Source organism: Macrobrachium nipponense, chromosome 21 (assembly GCF_015104395.2).
Source record: "Macrobrachium nipponense isolate FS-2020 chromosome 21, ASM1510439v2, whole genome shotgun sequence".
In the NCBI taxonomy this organism is placed as follows: domain Eukaryota; kingdom Metazoa; phylum Arthropoda; class Malacostraca; order Decapoda; family Palaemonidae; genus Macrobrachium; species Macrobrachium nipponense.
In genome coordinates, this window is record NC_087212.1 from 9,494,938 (window position 1) to 9,522,741 (window position 27,804).

The 27,804-nt window shown below is 37.7% G+C and overlaps 2 protein-coding genes across 2 annotated transcripts in view; one reads left to right on the plus strand and one right to left on the minus strand.

Moving 5' to 3' along the window:
- Positions 1-5,821, plus strand: part of LOC135197565 (uncharacterized) — a 6,006-nt gene extending 185 nt beyond the window's left edge. The window contains exons 1-5 of the mRNA XM_064224618.1: positions 1-303; positions 921-1,135; positions 1,434-3,584; positions 4,077-4,273; positions 4,561-5,821. The exon at positions 1-303 is cut by the window's left edge and continues 185 nt beyond it. Coding sequence (XP_064080688.1) covers positions 932-1,135; positions 1,434-3,584; positions 4,077-4,273; positions 4,561-4,714 — 2,706 coding nt within the window. The 5' untranslated portion in view covers positions 1-303; positions 921-931 and the 3' untranslated portion in view covers positions 4,715-5,821. The remainder of the gene's footprint in view (positions 304-920; positions 1,136-1,433; positions 3,585-4,076; positions 4,274-4,560) is intronic.
- An 860-nt stretch (positions 5,822-6,681) lies between these two features.
- On the minus strand, positions 6,682-10,680 carry LOC135197566 (uncharacterized). The gene is made up of 5 exons (XM_064224619.1): positions 10,055-10,680; positions 9,545-9,592; positions 8,985-9,201; positions 7,519-7,688; positions 6,682-7,070 (listed from the first exon to the last, which is right to left on the minus strand). The coding sequence occupies exons 1-5, from the start codon at positions 10,138-10,140 to the stop codon at positions 6,836-6,838; spliced, it is 756 nt and encodes a 251-aa protein (XP_064080689.1). The 5' UTR covers positions 10,141-10,680; the 3' UTR covers positions 6,682-6,835.
- Between the last annotated feature and the right edge of the window lie 17,124 nt (positions 10,681-27,804).

Genomic DNA, 27,804 nt, shown 5'->3' on the forward strand with positions numbered 1-27,804 from the left:
ATATCATCTGCGAAGTCGAAAACTGTAACTTATAATTTGTTAACTCAAAAACAGTATATCTAGGTTCGTGAAAATCAAAAAGCGCCAGTGATTCCCGTGCGTAATTTGAAAACATGAACTGAGTAAAAATAAGCCGAGTCAGTTGGTACAGAACATTCTCCATTTGTTGTGATTCCCAAAGGTTAATGTGAATATTACAGTGACTATCAATCTTTTCTGATGTGCATTTGTCATTTACCATATTCTGTAAATGAGGTTTTAGATGGAAAATATAAGAAGTCGTCGGCTACATACTTAAAACAGGTAAGTGATTTTAAACTTTAGTCATCTTTCTGTGATCAAGTTATTCAACCTTTCGGCATGACTACTATAAGAAAAGAAAAAATATCAATATATAGTATCCTCCATTTATACCTACACATACGCTAATGTACGACACATAACCCATGCATTAAAAGGAAAAAACTACTGCTTCATGATAAACTAAAATACACTACATTACTGTACATTTCTGCTTTTTTTGTAAGCGCTTAATTATCAGTCCTTCGAAAATAATGAGTTTCTTTTGAACGCGTAGTCACTGATATTTACACACACACACTACACACATATCAGTGATGTCACCAAACTGCACGTGATAAACATACATGCAGAAAAACACTGGAAAGGGGAATACACACACACACACACACACACACACACACACACACACACACACACACACATATATATATATATATATATATATATATATATATATATATATATATATATATATATATGTTGTGAGTGTGCAGCATGCATGTCTTTTTACACTACTGCTGTTGCTGTGATATGATATCTGACTGTAAATAGAATAGCAGAACAGAACGAAGCTTGGGTAGAGAAAAGTTCTCACAAATAGCAACGAATCCTAACAGGCTCCGTAAGGATGAAGTGGTTTTGGAATTATCATCAATGGAATTCCACGCAACTACCAGCAGCATTCTTGGTTGTCATTTGCTTGATGGCAAAGTCCGTAAATAACCTTCTGCACGATGACACTAGCAACAGGGATCACCTAGTCCCTTCTTACGACTCTTCTGGAAAGGCAGAGCTAGGGGATTTGGACGCCTTCCACAAAAGAGCAGAGCAAGTAAGAATAAGCCTTGTATTGTACCATTTCTAAGTAATAGGTTAACATTTTTAGTTACATTAATTGCAAGACTTGGTACCATTGTCTGAGTTACTTGTAAGAGTTAATTTTTGCGCAGGCACCATTACCTTAACGTTCAAGAATCATTCTACTCAAGACACATGATGTTCACCTTTCACAGATTATCCATAACAGACTCATGCTTTGCGAAGCACTATTTTTTACTAATGTCCAGCAATATGCAGTAACAGCCTTTTTACAAATGAAATATGATTTGTTTTCTTCTTTCTTTTTTGAGGTATCAGGCAACTCTCGAAAGTACCTGGTCCCCTTAAGAGATGGAGAGAATGCGGGGGCAATAAATGCAAAAACATCTAATCCACGTGAACACCTATCAGATAACCAGCAACAAATGATCGAACTCTTCCGCCAAAGGGACTGGCGCGTTGTCGTGAGAGATCCGGCATTTCGCGAACTTCTCAAGAAAGAAATGGCAGACAATCTAGCAGAGGTCAATTTTGGCCAACATCTCGACTCCATCATGGACGATGCAGCTCAGTCTGCCGAGCACGTAGTTGGGAAAAGTGGACTGGATGTACATAAAATAATTGACAGTGTCGTCAGTGAAGCTCAAGATAAAGGATTAGATCCTCTAAAAGTTAGGGGATTGAAGGAGCAATTATATTCAACTGGTCAGAGGAAACCCAGACAAAACAGCATTTACGATGTCATTGATGGCATGAAATATCAAAATAATCAACCAGCAAATAACTATGCACCTCCAATCGCTATGGTTCCTTTGGATTATATGATGGACTTTTTTGAATCTCTCAATGGAGAATACTCTTCCCCATCTAGTAGCTATTCGGCTCCTCCTAGCAACAGCTACGGAGCCCCACCCAGTGATGGCTATGGGGCACCACCAGCTCCTCCAAAACATGTCCCTCTTCCTGGCATTAAAGGCCCAACATTTTACCCAAGGCCACCCATTGAGATATGTCCTTCTGGCCACGGTGGGGTATTTGCATTCTTTGCATTTATCACACTGGCCCTTACTTTGATGATAGACTTCACCCTCAATGTAATGATTGATATCAACACCACAGGTCTTTTTGGTGGCATTGGTGGTGGTGGTGGCACAGTCAACAATAACAATAATAATAACAATAACAACAATAACAACAACAACAACAATAATAATAACAATAATAACAACAATAACAATGGCAGGGCTTTCAACTTATTTCCGAACGAATTTGGTGGACTTGACATTGACTGGTTTACTGTGAATAACCTAGATCTAATAGACCACGATTCTGTGTTGAAGGCAAGAAACGCCAGAGATACTTACAGTTTCCTCCACTCAAGCAAGAAAGAACACCCCTTCAAGAGCCAAACGGGCAGACCAGCAATTATCTTTGATGTATGGAAAAAATACTTGCCTAGAGGGCTACTATTTTCAGAATCAAACACAGTACCCAACATTGCTACAATTGCTCCTGAGTTTGAGAAATTTTCATTTTTGATGAACTACCCAACTTATGGTGGGAATGATGAGGGATTTCATGGATCTGAAAGGAAAACAGAGAAATACGAGGCTTATGACTTACAGCACAAACTGACCGGTGTGGATCCAAAACAGGAACAGGTCCATTCTAAACATCACCAGTTCTCTCCTGATGTTGAACTTCTGACTAGCATACTTAGCACTGAGGATGAAGATGATAGTTTTGACTACACTATGGTGAACATCAGCAGTAACTGGAATCCTTCTGTCATATATTTTGAGCCAGATTATGGACCACAAAAGTTTATCAAGTCAACTTCCACAAGAGAAGTTATGTTCACTACTGCGCTGCCAACTCTAAAGTCCACAGAAACTTTAGATGAAGGAGCATTCTTAACAGATCTGAATGTCACTTTAATGGATGAATCTGATGAATACTTAGGTACAGAAGATGAGCAGGAGGATCTGGGGGAGAACAAACATAAAGGAGGAAATGAATACACCAGAGAAAACAAAGATGAGGAGGAGGAGGAGGAGGACTTGATTGACTTCACAGATGAGCCTGCTCGCTGGGATGAAAGATCAGGCATTGAAGAGTTCATGAATATGCAAGAGTATGATGAGGAAGAAATCTTCTACCAAGATGATGGAAAGGGCCCTTATGCTGAAAAGGATGTTCTGTATGTAGATGAAAGCATCTTTAATGATACTGATGATGGTGATGACACTTATGAACCCCAAGCAGAATCATACTGGTCCAGAGAAAATATAACTAAAGCAAAGAGTAAAGAATCACTTGACGAAATTTCTACTAAAGAAAAAAACCACAAGGAACAGTTGGAAAGACGTCGACGAAGAAAGAGAGAGAAGAGATGGGAGAAATTCAGCCCTGAGGATATTCCAAATGAGCATTATGAAACGTTCATTTTTCCTAAAAATAAGGTTAGTATTATAGTTTAGTGTTTTGCGTTACTTTTTACACATTTCTATTTGTAACATGTTAACATAATTCAAAAGGTACAGAAATTATACAAAATTGATGTTGCATAAAGAAAGATCAAAAGTTAGAATGGAAAGATCTTTCAGTGGGAGAGCAAAGATGGGGAGCAAACCCATATACTGTTTAGTGACCACTTCAGACCCTTTATTATAAACCATTTGAGAAGAGCGGTGTTTGCCCTTACGGTGATGCAGTATCTAACAAAAACTTTATTCACAGCTAAATAACATAAACAGTCCTTTTTTAATGTTGTTGTTTTGCTTGTCTTCCTTGGTATATGGCTGTGACTTTGTTTCTTTCACAAATGTTGGCATTTTTCCCCAATGTGTCGCCTCTTGACGGAAGTAAACAAGTATGATTGTTTTTATTTATTTGTTGATGGCTAATTGGACTTTTCAAGATAAATATGATGCAAAATACTTTTATTATTTTAGATTAACCTCCGTCGTTGGTGTACGAGTGGGAAGAACTGCCACGCAGCATCAGTAAGAGCATCGATGCTCGTGACCCGGGGATACATCCTCTCATTAGCAGAGACTAAGCCCCTCTGCAAGTTGTGGGTGCTCTGTCAGGCAGCTGCAGCTGCAGGTACTGAAGGGGCCGTAGGAGCGGTGGCTGCTACGCTGACGAGGTATGGGTTGCTGTATATATATCTCTATATATCAACTGATAGTTTACACTACCTCGCATTGGTCACAGAATTTCTAAACATTTTAGTTTACGACACAAAGACAGGTTGCCTTGGGGTCAGATTAGATTGGGTTGAGTCAAGCTTAACGTGTAATAGTGACATTTTAGAAATTTCTCTTCATTTAAACAGGATGTCCAAGTGTGATAATTATGTGATAAATATCATGAACAGAAAACAGACCAAGAATATGGCGACAATCAAATTGATAATCCATTTCATATCCACAGTGGCATTGCAAGCAGGTTTCCAAACCTCTTGCCTGGAATAGACTTAAGGACGCTAGTCACCGCTAGGAACGTAGGTCTAAGGACTTCCGACTGCTCTCGCTTCTCAGACACCAGATGCAACTTGGCCCATCAAGCATTCAGCAAGGCATCATGAATACCCTCATTTTGTATTTAGAAAAGAAAAGGAGCTACCAAGGGGACTGTACGTGTGGGCATAGAAAAATCTTGACTGGTCCTAAGGCATTTACCTCACATGTAGTAATTTCTGGTTAATATTTTATACAACCTTGTGGTTGTATAGCACAAAACTAAGTCCAGCTTTCAATTTCTCCAAGACTGTTTTGTCCTGGTGATGATGGAAGATGAATATCTTGCAGCCCCTACATGCAATGAAAAAAAAATACTGGACTTCAGTGGAAGCTGAACAAACACAAGAGAGGACCTAGGACCTGAGGCATAATGAGACCAGAGAACCAACGATTCTAGTTTGTATCAAGCTAGACAGAACAGTTGCTAGTCCACTGAATTCACATTGTTACTACTGTGAGCCTGAACAATAATTTTAATAAGCACCCTAAATGAACTTTAAAAGTTTTGTTGTTTTGTTAATGCAATATCTAATATTCATCTTTTATGAAGCCACCATGAACATCCAGAAATCACTATACTCGGTTTTTTCCATCTGTCCATCCGCCTGTGGTGTTTGCGTATGGTAATACTGCGTCCTGGGTTTTAGATAGTTACATCCAGCTTACATTCAACAATTATAATAATATCCTATTTCGAATATTAACGGTGTAATTCGCATACAGTAAATTATTAAAACACTTCTCAGTTGCAAATGTACACCCAAATATCCTTTTATTTACCTAAAACTTACACAGCGTAACTATCTAAAGCCCGGGACGCAGTGTTACCATACGCAAACACCACAGGCGGGTGGACAGATGGAAAAAAACAGTATAGTTTATCTTAAGCCCTGTACAGCTAATATGACCTTGATAATATTGTCTACTTTGAGCAACGTCTGGCAGATTCACCACCATATTGGCTACTTTGGAGAAAATATTCTAGAAGCTGACGCCAGAGAATGGGAGTTTAATGGTTACGCCATCTTCTTCAACTCTTGTGGGTTTTGAACCTGACAAAAACCAACAAGATGATAATGTCATTTTGGATGCATCGCTTTCAGTGGTGTTGCAAAACATGAAATGATACAGAAATCTCCACAAGAATTTTCATATACAGATGCAAAACTGATCTATTTGATCTAACTGTGTACATATGTGGGATGAATAAATAAAGCAAATCCCATTTCAGAGTAGTTATTTTCCTAATCTAATTTCAAATGAAGACAGATGTTTTACTTTCATTTTATCTTTTCTTACCAATTCATTAAAACTCCCAACAGGCCTTAGAGGTCTGGTAAAGGAGGCAATAGGCCACAGTGGGGAAGTGTGGATGAGTGAGATAATTTGAAAAGCGAGTTTATGAATATAACATTAATCAATTAAAAGACGTTTGAGTTGTACACTTCATGAGTCATTAGAATAGGCACATCATACCTCTGCCAAGGCCATTCGACGCTGAATAGATTAACTCGACATTGGCAACAACACACGTGCCATTTAAAAGACACCTCAAGAGTTCAGCACACCATGAACGATTTCAACTGCCAGATATTATATTTAACAATGGGTAAGATACCTTCCATAGCAGCAAATCTATAGAGGTGGTTCGATTTCCCCTAAAATTTACTTACCCCGAGAACGTTACCCAATTCAAATCTCTGCCAAGTTTCGTCCAATTTTATTCGGCCGTTGCTAAAGTAAAAAGATACTCAGAGAACTGAAAGGAGGATGAGCTTGAGACTGATTAAATCCTTAGGCATAAATGCTCTTCAGGTTTGAAAGCCCTAGTGTAGGAATATTAAGATCTTCAAATCCTATGAAAGTATGCCAGATATTTAAAGCAAAATTATTGCTGATCATCATGTGAGCTCTTTACGGCAAGAGACGAATACTGTGTTGAGAAATTAAAAACCTCAGTTGATAAATATGAATAATAATACAAATAAAAATCGAATTCTGATACGCCATCATTTATTAAAATGCCCTTTTGATAACTGATCTACAAAAAAAGAAATAATCACAATATTATATACAAACACTAAATCATAAAAAAATGCCATAAAATAAAATTGCATTATTATTATTATTATTATTTACAAATAACAAATTATATTTCGAACCCCTAAAAATAATAATCCTTCTTATTATAAAAGAGCATCCTTCACGGCATCCATGACCTCCTGTAGGATGGGTTGGTAGGCCTCGGAGGGCAGCTGGGGCCCCCTATAGACGGCGGGGTAGCGGTAGGCATCCGGGAGACCGAAGCACCTGGAATAGCGAAAGGCGCAGCCCCCGGACTTGGCCCCTGATTCCCCTGCTTCGGTCACTCCGGCAAACAGCGTTGCATTGACCTTCTGCAGCCACGAACCGGCGTTCAGGCTACCAAAAGAATAACAATGATTAGTGACCATCTCATTATTATTATTATTCAGAGGAGTTAAGTTAAGGCTATCTTAGTTTTACCAGCCCACTGAGCTGATTAACAGCTCTCCTAGGGCTGGCCCGAAGGTCTAGGTATTCTTACGTGGCTAGCAACCAATTGGTTACTTAGCAACGGGACCTACAGCTTATTGTGGGATCCAAACCACATCGAGAAATGAATCTCTACCACCAGAAATGAATTCCTCCGATTCCGCGTTGGCAGAGCGGGATATCGAATCCGGACCCTGAGGTCGGTAGTCGAGCACGTAACCGACTCGTCCAACGAGGAACCATTAGTCTGGTGAACCCTATTCTCACATGCAACAAGCCCACAGGAACCACTGACTTGCACTCCAATTAATAGGACCAAAATACCTCACCAGGAAAGATAAACAAAACCACTGACCTGGCAACACTGGCAATCACTTCTCCCACAGGGCCAGCAGCTGCCGCCTCTTCAGCGCCTTCGCACAGGAACCTCTCGGCGCATTCGGGGTCGTCTGACGCCAGGGCGTTCAAGAAGCCACGGAGCATGCTGTAGCAGGCCGAAGTAGCCTGTTGCAGTTCGGCGTTGTCCTGCAAGTGCAATGCTTTGCCGTCAAATCGCGAAGGGTAATCTTTCAAATGGGTTTCATTTAAGTAGTTATTACTTGGACAAATTAAATGACTTGTAATACCAAGGAAATTCCCTTATTAATAAATAAGAGATGTCTTTCTGTATTCTTTTTTAATAATCTTTACGCTAAAGGGCTCTGGGAAGTATTTCTGTGAACATTGTCAGAATCATTACGAAAAAAGTAACACTTTGGCACGAACGAGTTTTCTGTACAGTCTATATATAATCAAGGCCGCCGAAAACAGATCTATCTTTCGGTGGTCTCGATATAAAGGTGTATGAGCCGCGGCCCATAAAGCTCTCAGCCGGCCGTGGTGGCCCGTGTCGTTGTGGTGCCAGAGGCACGATCATGTCTAACTTGAACCTTAAATAGTATAAAAACTACCGAGGATAAAGGGCTGCAATTTGGTATCTTCGATGATTGGAGGGTGGATGATCAACATACCAATTTCCAGCCCTCTGGCCTCAGTAGTTCTTAAGATCTGAGGGCGGACAGGAAAAAGTGCGGACGGACAGACAAAGCCGGCACAATAGCTTTCTTTTACAGAAAACTAAAACTACCGAGAGAGAGCATACACTCAAGCTTGTCTCAAACCCGGACTGAAGATGAGCTCAGTGCGATACAGAAGATTGCAACAAACCTCTGCTTGTATAATTTGTCGGTGCAAGATGCATTAGGTCTGGTACAAGATGCAATACGTCTGGTGCAAGATGCAATAAATCTGGTACAAGATGCAATAAGCCTGGTACAAGATGGATAAGTCTGCTGTAAGATGCAATAGGTCTGGTACAAGATGCCATAGGCCTGGTGCAAGATGAATAGGCCTGGTACAAGAGAGAAAAGACCTGGTGCAAGATGCAATAGGTCTGGTGGAAGATGCAAAAGGTCTGGTACAAGATTATAATAGGACTGGTTTAAGAAGCAAAAGGTCTGATGCAAGATACAACCAGCTCTGGTACAAGATGAATAGGTCTGGTACAAGATGCAACAGACCTGGTAAAAAGTGCAACAGGCCTGGTATAAGATATAATAGGTCTGGTTTAAGAAGCAAAAGGTCTGATGCAAGATGCAACCAGATCTGGTGCAAGATGCTACAGATCACAACATTGCCCGATTTCCAACATAGAGAGAACAAGTCATTACAGAAGAAAGAGAGAGAGAGAGAGAGAGAGAGAGAGAGAGAGAGAGAGAGAGAGAGAGAGAGAGAGAGAGAGAAAGTCGACTTGCCCACATCCCAAAGTACTCAATTGTTCACCTGACAAGTGAGAGGAGGACGCCCGCTGGCCTGGTGGACCCCACCGGGACTCCTGATGCTCCTCCCTCCAGCTCCTCCCCCACCGGCCGCCATATTCATCTGCAGATCCAGAATCAGGTCGAGCAACGCCAGGAGAAAGGCCAGGAAGCCGAAGACGCTGAAGGAATCGGTGCAGCCTCCGTAGCCACCGCCCCCGCCGAAGAATCGTCCTTCGGAGCTGCAAGGTTGCAAGGTAAGTCAGCGAGTGCAATCGGGGAGTGAGGCTTGCAATTTCATCCCTAAAATCAATACTTAAAAGTGAGATAGTTCTTAGGGGAGGTTTGTTGTTAGAAGCAATGGGGCACAATAAGACACGAAAGGACAATATGTCTTAAATAATCTTTTTAATTTAATTTATTTATTTATTTATTTTTTCATAACATGACTATATTCTTAACAAAATCCGGTACCGCATCCAACACAACAATTTACCGAGAGCTTCCGAAGTCTGGTGTCACTTACCGAGTGACTCACTGGCTCTCGTGGAACCAGAACCATAGTACAGGGAACAAAATATTTACCTTTCGGAAACCCCGTCCAGGTGATCTTGAACTTGTTCTATGATGCTGCTGTAATTGGGGAAAATCTTGGTCAGTGAAGCGTAATTGTAACCCTAATTTAATTGCTCTGGTGAATATTCGTGATCACAGTTCAACTAAAGTTTGTACATTAGAAATGAACCTATGCAAATGATAGAATTCGTTTAGGAAAAATGAAACCAGTTGGATTTATAAACTACGGTATATATATTCCTTTCTATGTGATGCACATGAAGAATAGCAATAGCTAATGTGTTCATTCAATTTATTTATTTATATATTGATATTTCGATCATTTACAATAAATTGAGTTAACATAAAACACTAATTCCACTTCCAAAAGGCGAGAAGGTGAGAATCAAGTTGATTTTGGCAACAGAAAAAAAATATGTAAAGGAAAGTAAGATATGGCAATTCTACTCAAGATATTGAATGTAGGCCTATTCATGACCTAAATTTTTCATAAATACTATGGAATAAATATAGGATTACCTGACGATTTCAGATGCGCCTGAAAGAAATGCATTTGTTGCCTGCAGAGCCGTCAGGAGAAGCAACACTAAAAATTTCGTCCTCATGTCTACCGTTGGTCCCGATTCTTTGCTTGTCACAAAATCTGCGCTTCTCTCACTTCTGTTTTTCACATTTATGGGCTACAGTCAATCTACTCACTTCTCTGAACTTCTATCATCTGCACTTCTCAAAACTTATTGATCTTTCACTTGTACTTGCAATAATTTCTGTTTTGATCACTGACGCATTTCTCTTCTGCTCCAACTTCTAAATGTTTCTTTTTCAAGTCACGCCACCGTCTCAAAATTCTATGCGTCTGTCACTCCAAGGTTCACGATGCTTAATAACGTTCCGTGTTCCTGCCACACTCGAAACTGTGTCATCGTTCCTCTAGCGGTAGTGCGTGGCAGCGTCACAGACGCACGCTCGTCTTCAAAGCTTGGACGTTTACTGAAGCTCCAACCGAAAGCGCGCAAAATGCTACATATATGTTTACCGTTTATAACATCAAGCAAATTCAACAAATGTACGAGCATAGCTTGGCGATATTTCACATCTCATATTTTCAAAATGAACAGTTACAGCTGCACAGTGTGAATTAGTGTATTAACTGTAAGAAAATAAAGAAGTAGGACGCATGCGCAGCAGACAGCTGGCGGCTTCATGACTATACGTGGCCGACTAACCCTTATCGGGTTTTCGATCTACTACTGGAAGACAAATTACAGAACCATATAATAGACTGAGTGCGCTTCACTAGTAAAGAAAAGGACCTTTACAACACGTAACACACTTCAGTGAAGTGTACATAGTAGAGTACACTGTATGCAGACGTTGTCTTAAATACTTCCAGCGGAAATATAAGCCCTTCCAGATGACAGTGTGTTTGTTAAGTAACCAAATTCTATTTTCGTGAGCAAACTAACTGATTTCTCAATCACACGCTCACTAACTTATACTCCGTTGGCTTCTCAGGCCACACTGTGACCTACTGCCATTCGCAAGACTCCTACGATCTGCTCCAAGTGGCGGAACACAGTTTTTTGGTGTGAGGTTACGTGACCAATACAAGAGCTTATGCGCCAATGACATAAGTGTTTAATTCTCGCGTACTCAGAAGAGCCGTATGCAATTCATCACGCCTCATTTATACAAGTGTGACTTCTTTTTTGTAGTCATACATATTAAAACACATATATAATCTAAAACCGAATTTACTATAGGTTATCTTCGCAATATAAAAATTCATAACACTAACCAGGTGTTACAAATACAAAATCAACACAGTTATCATGGTGGAGAGTAATTGAATTCGATTTTAAGTAAAGAGCCCGTATTCAACTGGTATAGGTACAGCAGAGGCCCGTCGAATGGTCTGTCTTTACAGCCAAAAATTCAAAATCGACAGTCTACCAACTTCGAATCCTAATAGGGCCAGATGTACTTAACAGTTTTAATTCCCCTTGAGTGTCAATTATTTCCAAAGTATATATACTATATATATCATATACATATATATTCATATATAATATGTGTATATATGTATATGGAAATGCCGTTCCTCTTAGTGACAGATGGGGTGAGAATAATGAGAAAGGAAACTAGAGATGAGTGGAGATTCGTGGAAGTGAAAGCACAGGAAAGACTAGAGTGGCGGAATGTAAAAGGGGCCCTTCACGCCTCACGGATTAGGAGATATAATGATGATAATTATAAACGCACATTTTAACAGAACAGGTTTAAAGACCATGAATCTGTGTACCAGGCTTTCAGTAAATTATATTCAAATGAATAAAACGTAAAAACAAAAACAGAACATTAAGAAAAACGATGAGAGAAAATATGAATGAACTTAATAACCAATAGCTGACGTTCATATTTAGCTGAGTATACTTGAAATCGTATAAATAAAAGGACGGTCTAATTCAAATCAAGTTCATATGAATAGTAATTGAACAAACTGTTTAATAAATTGTTGAAAAGGTTCAGATTTCATGTCAAGCTGCTCATTGTAAATGATCCGTATATCCATTTTCTGTGTATGTTTGTAGTTTTCCCTTCATAATTATATGATTATAAAAAAAAAATTACCGTCTACTAGACGTTAAATAAATACATTAAAGCAAGCGCTACCATTTTTATGGCTCAAATTAATTCAATATTCAGTGGTTATAAAATCATATGTTAGGATCCCAGCTGGCTGACCCAAACAAAATAATTCTCGTAAGAACATTTAATATATTAACAACAATAGTTTAGTCAGCCATAAGAAACGAAACGTTTTCTCACATTGCGATAAAAAAAGAAAACGGAAAAATAATATGATGGTAGACTTAAGTATTAAACTTTCCTGACCAGCATACTCAGACAAGTGTTAATATTCTTTAGTGGAGAGAGAGAGAGAGAGAGAGAGAGAGAGAGAGAGAGAGAGAGAGAGAGAGAGAGAGAGAGAGAGAGAGAGAGAGAGAGAGAGAGAGAGAGAGAGAATGGTTAAAACAATTTCATATCTCTATTTCACTTTTCGTCTTTTTCTGAGCCCAAGTCCACTTTTCGGAGATGTTAGTCCAGATAACATACCTAAAAATTCTCCTAAAAGGAATTTGGACGACGAGAATGATTTAGCGTTACTAACACTAGCATCATAACATCTAGGCTATTGACGCCAATGGACGAAAACAAACTTATTCAACATAAAGACGTATCACGCAATGGCTCAGAATAGTTCCACTTCCTAAGCGGAGATTGCAGAGATTCCAAGTCTATTCTTGTCCAGCAGTATTCATTAAAAAACATCGTTACTAAAAAAGCTGATAATATAATCATTCTACAAAACAGTATATAGGAATGTGCGGATAGAAATGTAGACTGTTCAGTTAAAGCTTTCTCTTTGGGTTGACTGATCAACCAGTCAGAATTGTCCGATTGGACTTGTCGTTCGCGAGAGGCCTTAGGGCACCATACTCATTTCAACTGGCAGATGTCTTCTCAAATTTCGTTGTATATGGGCGTTATTTGAACTGGTAATTTACACCTAACTTCACCTGCCCCGTGGGGGAGTAGTACCGGCAGTGCACCTTATGCAGTGCGCTGTAGGCATTACTTAAGGTTCTTTGCAGCGTGCCTTCGGCCCCTAGCTACAACCCCTTTCGTTCCTTTTACTGTACCTCCTTTCATATTCTCTTTCATCTTACTTTACACCCTCTTCTAACAATTGATTCATAGTGCAACTGCTTTGAGGTTTTCCTCCAGTTACACCTTTCAAACCTTCCACTGTTAATTTCCGATTCAGCGCTGAATGACCTCATAGGTTCTAGTGCTTGGCCTTTGGCCTAAATGCTATATTCAATTCAACCTAACTTCATCTGACTGACCAACATGCTTAAAATCTGACTTACAATTGAGAAAGATTTCCATATTTCTGTCAGTATTACACGAGCAGATATGTTTTTCTTACGCAGTTATCTTTCTTTTAATAATCATAAGTCCCTCGATAGAGGGCCATTAGAGACAAGTTGCCGAATAATTCGGATACTAAAACATACTTTCTAATTATTCCACTATTGTTTCTTGCTATAATTTTATGTTCAGTGTCATCGAGTTCCAGTGGAGCAGTCATGGGCTCTCTGGAGAACAGCAAGGAAAACCGAGACCGCTCTTGAGGTTAACAAAAAAAGATAAGACTTACAAAAAAGGAATAAAGCGCTATCTATTCGTGTATACATTGGCTAAACTAATAGTTTTAGGCGTCATAAACATACACACTAAGAGCTACCGGTATATATCTATTTAGTACTGGATTGTAAAACACTTTATCTGGCTAAGAAAAATTCAAGTAGAAATCGGTTCAGGTAGGAGCAGGTTACAAGGGCTCTTGAAATTAAGATAAAACTGCTAGAATGAGTATATAGATATATATATATATAATATCATTATATATAATATATATAAAATATCATACACACATATGTATAATATAGAAATATATATATATATATATATATATATATATATATATATATATATATATATATATATATATATATATATATATATATATATATATATATATATATGAATAACTTGATCACGAAATATATAAAACGTGATGCTATGTATAAATAAAGGTTTTTTTGCCACGAAGGAAAAAATGAAAAAACGAGTTGGCCGAGTACTTTCGGTCCTATTCGGACCCTTTACTGAGGCAGTAAAGGGTCCGAATAGGACCGAAAGTACTCGGCCAACTCGTTTTTTTTCATTTTTTCCTTCGTGGCAAAAAAACCTTTATTTATATATATATATATATATATATATATATATATATATATATATTATATATAATATATATATATATATATATATATATATATATATATATATCATATATATATATATATATATAATATAAAGTGAAAGTCTCCAAATCAAATAATATTCCTTGAGGATCAGTCTATTTAAAATAATAATAAACAATCTATACACTCACACTCCTACCCCTAACATTATAATTTTGAAAAAAGACCTAAAATTCAAAAATATCTAAGAAAAAAATGAGCCAGACGTTTACTTTCCTTCATTCAGCATCTATCTATAGTTTCACACTTTCAGTTCTATTCATTATAATGTGAACGGTTCACAAAAAATTATGCAAGATTCCGTTGCCTTTGCTTGCCTCAGCTTCTCTCATCTTTCTAATAATTATATTAATAAATAAATGTCCTTCGTTGTGAATCAACATGCGCCATGATAAACCCCTGGCTATAGAAGCAAAGATAGCCCCCCAACGATTTTCTTGGATAACTAAAGTTATGATTAACGCGCACGCCCGTGTAAATAAATAAATAAATAAATAAACGGATTTACAAACAAATACTAAACACTGATAGCAGACTCTTGGCTGCCTTTATATCCGAAAGTAAAGTTCACTCTGGATAATATACCTTGCATGTAGTTACGTGGTCACACATTACGAATTCATTCCACAACGCCTTAACGTCCACTCAATTAAAAGTTCTCAACATTTAAATGATTGATAAATGGAACAGATCTTACATATATCAGAACACTACGAACCCATCAAGTTAATGACGACGAAAACTAGTTTTGTCTGTCACCAATTAAAGATACAGTAATGCAGTTAAGGAACAGAAATCCAAACTCGGTGTGTAAAGCCCGTAGAATTATCCAGTCAGGTAACGATAATTCCTCTCTCTCTCTCTCTCTCTCTCTCTCTCTGAAGTATTTAAAACTAAGAACATACAATAGGTTTGGGAAATATTCGCCAATGGAAACTAATATGGAATTACTTGCTAATAACACTTTCCTAGCGCTTAGAATAGAATACTAGAATAGAATGAAATAGACACGGTGTCCATAAAGTCTCAGTACCATTCTGAGCAATAAATAGTTGTAATGGTACTGGGACTTTATGGACACCCTGTATAGCAATACGGAAAAAAATAGAGACGAGGTGAATACTCACTCCATGAAAGAGACACGACGATGAATCATAATTAAATAATGCAAATATAACTACAAAACAAGATCCATCTGGTCTTGCTCAAATAGCAATGCACTCGCACCTACAATAGCTTGAATTTCAGAAGTTCCAAAGACTTTGAGGACCACTCCATTCTTTGGCCACAGCTGGACAAATCTTCAAGAAAAACTGTGGCACGGAACCTCCCCCAAAGAAAAGTAAGATTTTTCAAATGAATTGCTTGTCCATTGCTATCTGGTGGATCATACAGTTTGGAAAGATCTGAATGGAAGAGATGATCAGAAGTATGAAGATTTTTTTTTATAAAGCATGAACAATAAAGCAACTGAACGAAGGCGCCAGATATTAAAATCTAGATCTGGAATAAGAAATTCAATGGACGTCCACTTTTCTATCTAACAATTTAAGACGTAAGTCAGCCACCAAAGACCAGAATGAATATTCAAAATACGACAGAATACTTGAATAAAAGCCTTTTCACGCGATAGGCAGGTCTTCAAAAACCATGAAAAACTTTTTTCAATTTTCAACAAATTTCTGTCCAGTTTGAGAGAATATCCAGCGGATGTCTCTCCAAAGAAAGGTGTGAATTGGGATGACAACTGCATACGCTCTGGTATTAAAAATAAAGCCGAAAATAAACCGCGTTGACATGACGCAGTTGGGAAACTACAGAACCAATAAGGCAAAACGATCAGAGTCAAGTCCATGAGTTGTATTAAGAGTTTACCAGACTGGCCATTAACATTCGAAGACAATTAATGATGAATAATAATATAGCGAACTTTGGTTAATTTTAGATCAAGCGGTTAATTAGTAGACACGATTAGAAGTTAAATTATATTTAATTGTATTTAGAAAATTAATTCAATAAAGGAGAGAGAGAGAGAGAGAGAGAGAGAGAGGGAGAGGAACCTGGCAGTTCTCTTCACATAAAGTTGTTAGTCAATACAAATGGTAAGCTATAAATTTAATAATTTACCATATAATTAGCATCAAAATATTCATTCCTGATGTGTGTGTGAGAGAGAGAGAGAGAGAGAGAGAGAGAGAGAGAGAGAGAGAGAGAGAGAGAGAGAATGGAACATTGCAGTTCAATTCGGATAAAGCTGTTAATCACTACAGATTGTTGGTTATAAATAAAATAATTTACCATATAATTAGGATCAAACTCTTCATTCCTGATGTGTGTGTGTGTGTGTGTGAGAGAGAGAGAGAGAGAGAGAGAGAGAGAGAGAGAGAGAGAGAGAGAGCATTTTGTAGTGCACTTCAAATAAGAGTCAGTCATTACAACTGCATACATATGAAATATTATACCATATACTCAGGATACGAATTTTAATTCCTAATGTAGGAGAGAGAGAGATAGAGAAGAGAGAGAAGAGAGAGTAAGCCACAGGGGCTTGGGGTGGGTGGGGGGGGGGGGGAAGGGTTTGACAAAAGGCATAGATAGATCCGCATTGCACACAGACGTCCGTCCTTGGCACATTTGGGAATTCCAATGAGTCCTTCAGAAGGACGCCACCACTCGGGCTCTTCGGAAGAGCACGAACCGCAGGGGAGGCTTCCCCCCACCCCCGGGGATACGGGGGAGGGGAGGGGAGCTGGGACATCTGACACACAAATTAATATAATGATAGGGCGATGGCATTTACGGTGACAATATCAGCTGTTTAATTTGTTATTCTCCCGACGGCCGACCTGAGGTTATCCGAAGGCAACTTTTAACAATGCTTCCTCGCGCGGCCTGGCGCCACAGCTCCGGCGACAGACAGATAATAATAACCCGGTAGTAGAGAGAGAGAGAGAGAGAGAGAGAGAGAGAGAGAGAGAGAGAGAGAGAGAGACTTTCGATTGGTAGATTGGTTTTCTAAGAAAGTGGTGTTTCTAACATTCTACTTCCTTCCCCACCAGCCTGTACAAATCCATTCGATCCATGTCTTAAAAACTGATTCCGCTTGGCCATCTCTCTCTCTCTCTGTCTGTCTGTCTGTCTGTCTGTCTGTCTGTCTGTCTCTCTCTCTCTCTCTCTCTCTCTCTCTACGTAACGACATCTTCATAAATTGACTGTTGGACATCTAATTAAGGATGCAGCATCCTTCGGAAGGTTCAAATTCCTCATCAAGAGATCCGATCTTACGACTCATCCGGGAATAGAAGTAGAAAAAAAAAAAATATTCGCTTTTAAATTAGCAATACGTCAGGATACCTGTGCCGGACACGATGAGCGTTGGTGACAGAGACAGGGGGTTTGGGTTGAGGGGTAGGGGTTAGAGGAATAAGAAGGGGAAGGAAGGGGGAGGGGGTGGAGTGCGAGCGAGGTTATTCGGGGCACTGGGGAATACCAGCATTACAAAATGGAGGTCATTCCGTGCCAACATTTAAACACGTCACGGACGAATTTCTAGTGGTTATGGTGGGCGTTCCTGTAAGAATCTCTCTCTCTCTCTCTCTCTCTCTCTCTCTCTCTCTCTCTCTCTCTCTCTCAAGATATAAAATAACTGCAAATATATCATTGGAATATCTTAGGATCAGGGCTGTTTATGAACTCAGTCCTAAATCTTTCTTCTGTTTATTTTTTAGAAGAGATTTAGAATAAAAACTTTAAACCTCTCGCTCTACCTTTGAATGCCTTATATGTAAGTTTTTCTGAATAACAAGACAATTAATTACCTTTTACAAAAGTTATTCTTACATCTAAATGTTTTTATTTTTTTTAAAACACATAAAACGCTTAACTCCAAACACATGTAATGGTCTACGAAGACAATCCAGCCTCTTGGCTATTTCTTGGTAATAGCTAAAAATGACCACCCTTTACAGTACCTGTAGGCCCTACAGTGTACGGATACAGGAACTGTAGGGGGGTCAACAGGATGCATGGGTAGCTCAGCAACACTGGATCCGACTACGACCCCCTTACAAGTGGGTGTCCTATACCCGAGGCTCAACAGCCCTCTAGAGAAGATATTAAAAGGAAGGGAGAGTGGGTTCTGTATCCAAGATGACTGCAGTGTACTTCAGATGGATATGTGCCAATCAATGACTATTAATCGAGGTGGTGAATAAATCTTTCAGGACATCAAAAAAGTACAACTTTGAGTCATCAACAACATACTAATTAGTGAAATCTTTCTTTAAATAACGGATGCTTCTTTTTCTTTTTTTGAGTAAATAAAATGAAGGCCTCTTTTTGCAAGTAGATATTTAGTAAATAACATGAAGGCCTCTTTTTTTTTCAAGTAAATAAAAGGAAGGCCTCTTTTTTTTAAGTAAATAAAAGGAAGGCCTCTTTTTTTAAGTAAAAAAAGGAATGCCTCTTTTTTAAGTACATAAAAGAAAGGCCTCTATTTTTATAAATGAAAACTCAGAGCCTTAAAATTACAAATCAATACAACTGGAGGAACATAGGTTAGACTAAATATAGGTTAGGCAATTCACGGAATCCAGAAAAATAAGCCTTCATACTATTGGAAACTTTCAATGATATAAATAAAAAAAAAAAACACAAAAAGCAGTACAACAAACATAAAGAAGACAGTAGAACCCGGAAAGAAGTAATAAAGAAAAGAAAGGGATAATTATTAAAAAAAAAGAATAAAAAAGGATAAAGATGAATTAACCACATGATTATTAGTTAAGAAAGCAATATGGTAATTCATTTTTAAGTGTGTTCAACAGTGGAATACGAGGATAGTAATAAAAATATGAAAGGCCTGAAATTGTGGAAAATAGTCTGCACAAGTGTGTGTATGTATGTATGTATGTATGTATGTGTGTGTGTATAATATAATTATATATAATTTATATTTATTATAATATATAATAAATTATAATTATTATAATAATTAAATAATATTAATATTATATATTTATTATATTAATATACGTATATTCTTCATTTTCGTGAGGCAAGATAAGACTGTTTACAAACACATCTCAGGGCACTTTGCTATCAGACAGAGTCAATCATGAGATGTTTTTCACACGAGTTCATTCTGTCCAAGACCGCAATCCTGGAAACTCCAGTTGCGTGTTGGAACGATGCCATCCTTCCTTTGCAAGTCTTCGAAATGCTGGAGGAGGAGGAGGAGGAGGAACGCCAGTCCATAAAATCAAGAAGCAAATGGGACAAGCCACTTCTTTGGATTTATAAATTCCTAACTTGATGAACCTCGGGACCTTTTTCCTCGTCTCGGGAGACTTTCACCTTTCGGAAAAATCCAGAGGTATCATTATTAAATAATTAATGATAAAAATGGGGACCTCCACAGACGCGTCCACGATGGTCTCTGGCCCGTGGCATCCGGGTTCCCAAGCAACGCTGGCGCCAAGGAAGACAGACGACAGGCGCACAGTAATCGGCAAGCCTTCACCTGTTATCTGCGAATCGCTAATGGCCGATGGAGGGATGTTTATGCAGTTATGCCCGTCCTCGAGATAGTTGCCAGAACGCATTCCTGCATTGCACACAAACGCCGTGACGATCGGCGCCTTGTCTCCACGTCAAATAATTCACTCCAAACTCTGATTACGTAAGACAAACAGGGAGGCGGATTTTGTGCTCGGGTGGCGGCTGGCGGCTGCGTCGGACTGTTGAGGGGTTCCTGGAAAATCTGCAGGAATTCTCGGATGCTGTGGGTGGGACGGTGCCAAAACTACGTAGAAAACTGTTAAGAGTTCCCTGAAAATCTGCTACTAGAGTTCTTAGAACCTTTAAAAGACACGGCAGATACGAGGCAAGTTTCAATGAAGTCATCTGCCCTCAATTAAAAGGAAGTTTCTTGTTGAATGAAGTCATCTGCCCTCAATTAAAAGGAAGTTTCTAGTTAAATGAAGTCATCTGTCCTCAATTAAAAGGAAGTTTCTAGTTAAATGAAGTCACCTGCCCTCAATTATAAGGAAGTTTCTAGTTAAATGAAGTCATCTGCCCTCAATTAAAAGGAAGTTTGTCTCTCTTAACTCTTTCAGTAAGTGATCCGAGATATTTCAGATAAATTAAATTCCGACGCTAGTATGAAAGGCCTCTATGTTATGTTTAGACTGGCATTATTACCACAAAGGAACCTCATTTCTTAAATCATTCTTTTTAGTCCTGTCTCAGGAAATAGACGTTAATAATATTCACTTCGTTGTCATTATGCAAACAAGTGAAAAATGCGCCGTATTTTCCAAACATCCTTCGTTTTTGAGTAGTTATATTCGAGTATTTCCCTACGATATCTGTCAAAGTCAGGGCATTGCTTCTGTTAATATCTTTCTTTATATTTTGCTAATTTTACTATATTTTCGTGTTTTTGTTTTGTCCATGAAAATGGGTATGTTGGTATGATTTTCAGCCTTCTTGTGCTCCATTTTTTGCTAAAATAAGCCTGTTGGAAAAGAAAACCTTACAAATTACATTCATATATATAGCATACATATATATATATATATATATATATATATATATATAATATATATATACATATATGTGTGTGTGTGTGTGTCATATCACATTACCGTGATTCATATACATACATCGTGCTACAAATGTCCTTTAATATCTAATTCGCTCTACCTCGGAATTAACATATTAATTCCGAGCGAATTAGATATATATTGGAGGACATTTGTAGATCGATGTATATAGTGTGTGTATATATATATATATATATATATATATATATATGTGTGTGTGTGTGTGTGTGTGTGTGTGAGTGTGTGTGTGTGTGAATTTTGTATCACATCACCTTGATGTATTGATTTATATCCAGTTCAGGGCGTATCTCGGGAATATCTCCGACGGGAATGATCACCGAGTGGGAATTATAAGTGATAAATGGATCGTTACCGAAGGCACTGTGTCAATAGTACGAGACACTTCTGTAATGATCCATTTATCACTTATAATTCCCCCTCGTCGGAGATATTCCCGAAGTAGCGTGAATTGGATAGTAAACACTTGTAGTTTTAATGATTTATATATAGTATATATATATATATATATATATATATATATATATATATATATATATGTATACACACACACACACACACACACATATATATATATATATATAATATATATATATATATATATATATATATACATGAGGGTAGACCAGCTCTTAAGGAAGTAAATATCGGAATAGAAAGACCAGTTTAGATGATAATACATACCCCGTCATCAATCCAAGTCATTTATCACGAATATGACTTTTGCTATCATATCCTATCATAACAAAACAAGACAAAAATTAAACCAAAATTAAAACTGAGCAAATGCCATTTCTCTCATTATAAAAAATATTAACAGAAATGTAAAATATTGAAGACAACAAAGGTTTACTTATATAGAGAGAGACGAGAGTAATTACTGAATTTCAAGTAGACAACCTAACCCCGACCAAAAAAACAACCAGACAAATAAATAGAAACGCCACGTTTTGCATCTTGAGTATACCCGCGTCGCCAGTTGCAAACTGCATTGTATAAAGCGTCACCGCCGATGATTCCCGGCTCCAGAATTCAATTACGAGTCTATTCTGCTCCGTCGTTGATCAATTATAATTCTGAACGGTATTTACTGATTATCTTCGATATCATTACTATGCTTCTTCCCGACTCCCCTCGCTACGTATAAGGCCACCTTTCAGCGCAAGAGCAATTAGATGTGGCACTTTATATAACCCATCGTGACAACTGGCGCCACGGAGTCCTATCAATAACAAGAGACGGATTCGTGTTTGTTCGCCCGTCTGTTATGCTGTGAGTCAGCCATTGAACGGTACACAGAAGTAACAAATATATAGACAAATAAATAAATAAATAAATAAATAAATAAATAAATAAATAAATAAAATAATAATCAATAAAAACAAACTTACTACTCTAGAATTTTGAGTGTGTTGTGTTTGTGAAAAACATTAATTAAACATTTTACTTTCAAATTCTGAATGCGCTTGTAAAAAAATTAATTAAAATAAACTTGCTACTTTGAAATTTTAAGCGTGTTTGTAAAAACAATTTGATTAAAATAAACATAATACTTTGAAATTTTGAGTGTGTTTGTAAAAAAATAATTAAAATAAACCTGCTACTTTGAAATTTTAAGTGTGTGTTTGTGAACAAATTAATCAAAATAAACTTACTACTTTGAAATTTTGAGTGTGTTTATAGAAAAAAAATAATCAAAATAAACTTACTACTTTGAAATTTTGAGTGTTTGAAAAAAATAATTAATTAAAATAAACTTACTACTTTGGAATTTTGAGTGTCTGTTTGTAAAAAAAAAAAGGAAAAAAATTAAAAGAAACTTACTACTTTGAAATTTAGAGTGTTTGAAAAAATAAAAAGAAAAAAAATTAAACGAAACTTACTACTTTGGAATTTTGAGTGTGTGTTTGTAACAAAAAAACAAAAAACAAAAAAAACTTAATTAAAAGAAACTTATATACTTTGAAATTTTGAGTGTCAGTTTGTAAAAAAAAAAGAAGAAAAAAAACTTAATTAAAAGAAACTTATATACTTTGAAATTTTGACTGTGTGTATTTGTAACCTATCTACTAAATCACTAATTTATTCATCTTGGTTTCTGCTAAGATGGTCGGGCATTAGCTGCTGTGCACAGCATTCCGTGGCATATCTCACCAAAAGCCAAAATGAATAAATATATGAAGAAATGAATAAGTAAAAAAAAAAAAAAAAAAAAAAAAACCATTCAAATCAGTATATTCCATATACTAACTTTTTTTTTTTTACTATAATGTAACATAATGGGAGGCCACAGGAAAAAAAACCTGTACATCATGAAATGGCTCAAGACACATAAGACACATATCTGTTGCATTTGAGCGATATAAATAACCAAGGAGAGTTTCAACATTGCCACTGGAACTGCATAATCTTGTATTATTGTGGAAATTAGCAACGCTGGTTCGCTCTCTCAGGATACAGTTAGAGGGAAAAACTACTGAACGGTTTTAGAAATGTATAAAAAAAAACATTTTTACTTTCTCTTTCCCCTTCACTAAAACGAACGAACGTTGATAAACTACTGCCCGATAAGAACCAGCAAGAGAGAGAGAGAGAGAGAGAGAGAGAGAGAGAGAGAGAGAGAGAGAGAGAGAGAGAGAGAGAGAGAGAGAGACTCTTCACTAGACAACTCGCTACCACTTTCGCTTGTCGAAATGTCGGCGGGTTTTGTCATAAACTTGATATTAGAGGTTATCGTTCGGGACAAAATCAACGACCAGAGGCACTCATGAATATTTTGCAGGTGAAGAACTGAAAGCCGCTGTTGAGATGCCGTGTAAATTCTGGATAAATCAAAATGGAAAAATTAATGCAAAATCGAAGTCAAATCCAAGTTAGTTTTTATAGGCGATATCAGTTCATACTGCGAAGACGTTTTAGATACAATGTCGTCAGTATAAAAAATAAAAATAAAAATAGAAAAAGAAATAAATTCGTACATTTCCTCAGAAAAAAAAAAACTTTATGTGACGACTTTTTCGATTATTTTTTTTTCTCCGAGTGAATATCATCTATGTTTTTTGTTAGATATATATATTATCTTCTTGAAAATACTCAGAATGTATTGCAATAAGATTAATTTTTTTTATGCTGACAATATTGTACTTAAAACCTCTTCGCGATATAAACTGATACCGCCTATAAAAATTAACTTCTATTTGCATTTTTTATTCTAATTTATTCAGAATTTACATAATAACTCAACAGCGGCTTTCAATTCTGAAATGGCAAAATATACACACCGTTGCATTAAAGCTTATTCTTATAAACAAATTGTAATCTTTTACTTGCAAAACATTAATTGTTTTCATTGTAAATATCAAACAAGTACAAAATGCGCCTAAGTTTCTTCGTCGCAATCGAGTTTTCTATACATCGTATAATCAAGGCCACAAAAGACAGACCTACCGTTCGGTGGTCTCGGTATAATGCTATATGAGCCGCTGCCGGTGGTGGCCAGGCTTATATCGTTGCCAGACGCATAATTATAGCTAACTTTTAACTTTAAATAAAATAAAATATACTGAGGCTTGAAGGCTGCAATTTGGTACTTTTGATGATTGGAGGGTGGATGATCATCATACCAATTTGCAGCCCTCTAGCCTCAGTGGTTTTTGAGATCTGAGGACGGACAGAAATTGTGTTGATGGCGCAATAGTTCTCTTTTCAGAAAACGAATAAAAATGATGCATGACTCTGCCTATATGGTAAATTACTGTTTCCCCATGTCACAAAGATATTGTCTTTCCACGAACTTAAACTTCTGTACAATTAGTGCATTACTTTCAGTGTGTGGTTTTTAATCTGAAACGACCCGACATTTTTATAGCTATATACAATGATCATACGCGTCAGATTCATCTCATTTCCTGTATTCTATTTAAACTCTCACTTACTTTTTTCACGTGACTTAATGTAACCAAGTAATGCAAAACGAATAAATAATAATACCAATAAATAAGAGAATTTATTTATCGAAACTTACGCTTTTGTGTGTGTGTGTGTTTGTGTGTGTGTTTGTGTGCGTGCGCGTGGCATTCTTAACTTTATTTTTGGACTGACATTCTTAAGATTGTAATGAGGTCAGGACACCATATGTGAAAGAATGCAGCCTTGTGCACGAAATCGTAATTAAGAATGGTGACTATTTTATCCACTAAGTATGTGTCTAATCATGGTTATTACGAGAGAGAGAGAGAGAGAGAGAGAACAATTGCGCAAGGATAAACCATTAACGTTTTGGGTTTCCGAAAAAAAAACTATTGTGCCAGGGTACCTTTTTTTTTTTTTTTTTTTGGGGGGTTTTGTTTTTTTCTTTGTCTGTCCCTCCTCACTTTTTTCTCTCCGCACTTTTTCTGCCACAACATTTATGACTCATATCCGATCATGCTCGCTTTTCTGTCCCGCACTTTTTTTTCTGTCGCGCACTTTTTTCTGTCCCGCACTTTTTTTCTGTCCGCACTTTTTCTGGCCCGCACTTTTCTGTCCGCACTTTTTTCTGTCCGCACATTTTTTTTCTGTCCGCAGCTTTTTTTCTGTCCGGCACTTTTTCTGTCCGCAGCTTTTTTTCTGTCCGCACTTTCTGTCCGACTTTTCTGTCGCGCACCTTTTTTTCTGTCCGCACTTTTTCTGTCCGCACTTTTCTGCTGTCGCACTTTTTTCTGTCCGCACTTTTTTCTGTCCGCTACTTTTTCTGTCCGCACTTTTTCCTGCCGTCCGCATTTTTTTTTCTGTCCGCACTGTTTTTTTCGTCCGCACTTTTTGTCCGCACTTTTTTTTCTGTCCGCACTTTTCTCGTCGGCACTTTTCTGTCTGAACTTTTCTAGTCCGCACTTTTCGGTCCGCACTTTTTTCTGTCCCGCACTTTTTCTGTCCGCACTTTTTTCTGTCCGCACTTTTTGTCCGCCCACTTTTTCTGTCCGCACTTTTCTGTCCGCATTTCATAGCTATATGCAATGATTCATACGCGTCAGATCATGAATTTCCAGTCTTCTATTTAACCTCTCACTAATTTTTTTTCACGTGACTGAATGTAACCAGTAATGCAAAACGAATAAAATAATAATACCATCAAATAAGAGAATTTATTTATCGAAAACTTCGCTTTTGTGTGTGTGTGTGTTTGTGTGTGTGTTTGTGTGGGTGCGCGGGGCATTCTTAAACTTTCATTTTTGGGACTGACATTCTTAAAGATTTAATGCGGTCAGGACACCATATGTGAAAGAATGCAGCCTTGTGCACGAAATCATAATTAAGAATGGTGAACTATTCTTTCCACTATGTATATGTCTAATCATGGTTATTACGAAGAGAGAGAGAGAGAGAGAGAGAGAGAGAACAATTGCGCAAGGATAAACCATTAACGTTTTGGGTTTCCGAAAAAAAAACTATTGTGCCAGGTACCTTTGTCTGTCCCTCCTCACTTTTTTCTGTCCGCACTTTTTCTGCCCACACTTTTTTCTGTCGCAACTTTTTTTCTGTCCGCACTTTTTTGTCCGCACTTTTTTCTCCGCACTTTTTCTGTCCGCACTTTTTCTGTCCGCACTTTTTTTGTCCGCACTCTGTCCGCACTTTTTTGTCCGCACTCCTGTCGCACTTTTTTGTCGACTTTTTCTGTCCGCACTTTTTTTCTGTCCGCACTTTTTTGTCCGCTATTTTTTTCTTGTCCGACTTTTTTTGTCCGCACTTTTTTCTGTCCGCACTTTTTCTGTCCGATTTTTTTCGTTCCGCACTTTTTTCCGCACTTTTTCTGTCGCACTTTTTTTCTGTCCGCACTTTTTTGTCCGCACTTTTTTTTCTGTCCGCACTTTTTTGTCCCGCACTTTTTCTGTCAGCACTTTTTTTTTTTTTCTGTACGCACTTTTTGTCCGCACTTTTTCTGTCCTCTTTTTTTTCCTGTCCGCACTTGTCCTGTCCGCACTTTTTTTCTGTCCGCACTTTTTCTGTCCGCCACTTTTTTTTGTCCGCACTTTTTTCTGTCCGCACTTTTTTTTCTGTCCGCACTTTTTTGTCCGCACTTTTTTTTTTTCTTTCTGTCCGCACTTTTTTTCTGTCCGCACTTTTTTCTGTCCTCACTTTTCTGTCCGCACTTTTTCTGTCCGCACTTTTTTTTTTCTGTCCGCACTTTTTTTCTGTCCCGCCACTTTTTTGTCCGCACTTTTTCTGTCCGCACTTTTTTTGTTTTTCTCTTTTGTCCGACTTTTTTTCTGTCCGCACTTTTTTTCTGTCCGCACTTTTTTTCTGTCCGCACTTTTTCTGTCCGCACTTTTTCTGTCCGCACTTTTTTTCTGTAACCGCACTTTTTTTCTGTCCGCACTTTTCTGGGGTCCCCTGTTTTTCCGCCGACTTTTTTTGTTTTTTTCGTGTCGCACTTTTTCTCCGTCCGCCACTTTTTTTCTGTCCGCACTTTTTGTTTCCTTTTTTGTCCGCACTTTTTCTGTCGGCAGCACTTTTTTTCTGTCCGAACTTTTTTCTGTCCGCCCAGGGTTTTTCTGTCGCACTTTTTTCTGTCCGCATTTTTAACTTTTGTGTCGCCACCAATTTTGTCCGACTTTTTTTCTCCGCTCTCACCATTTTTTTTCTGTCCGCACTTTTTTTTCTGTCCGCTTTTTTACTTTTTCTGTCCCCGCACTTTTTTTCTGTCCGCACTTTTTTTCTGTCCCGCACTTTTTTTCCTGTCCGCACTTTTTTTTCTGAGTCCCGCACTTTTTTCTGT

Bases quoted from the DNA above. Each gene is read 5' to 3' on its own strand.
- LOC135197566 (XM_064224619.1), bottom strand. From the start codon at position 10,140: ATGAGGACGAAATTTTTAGTGTTGCTTCTCCTGACGGCTCTGCAGGCA. The intron at 7,689-8,984 runs GTGAACAATTGA...TTGCACTTGCAG, and splicing joins GTCCTCCTCTCACTTGTCAG to GACAACGCCGAACTGCAACA. The intron at 7,071-7,518 runs GTCAGTGGTTTT...TTCTTTTGGTAG, and splicing joins GTGATTGCCAGTGTTGCCAG to CCTGAACGCCGGTTCGTGGC.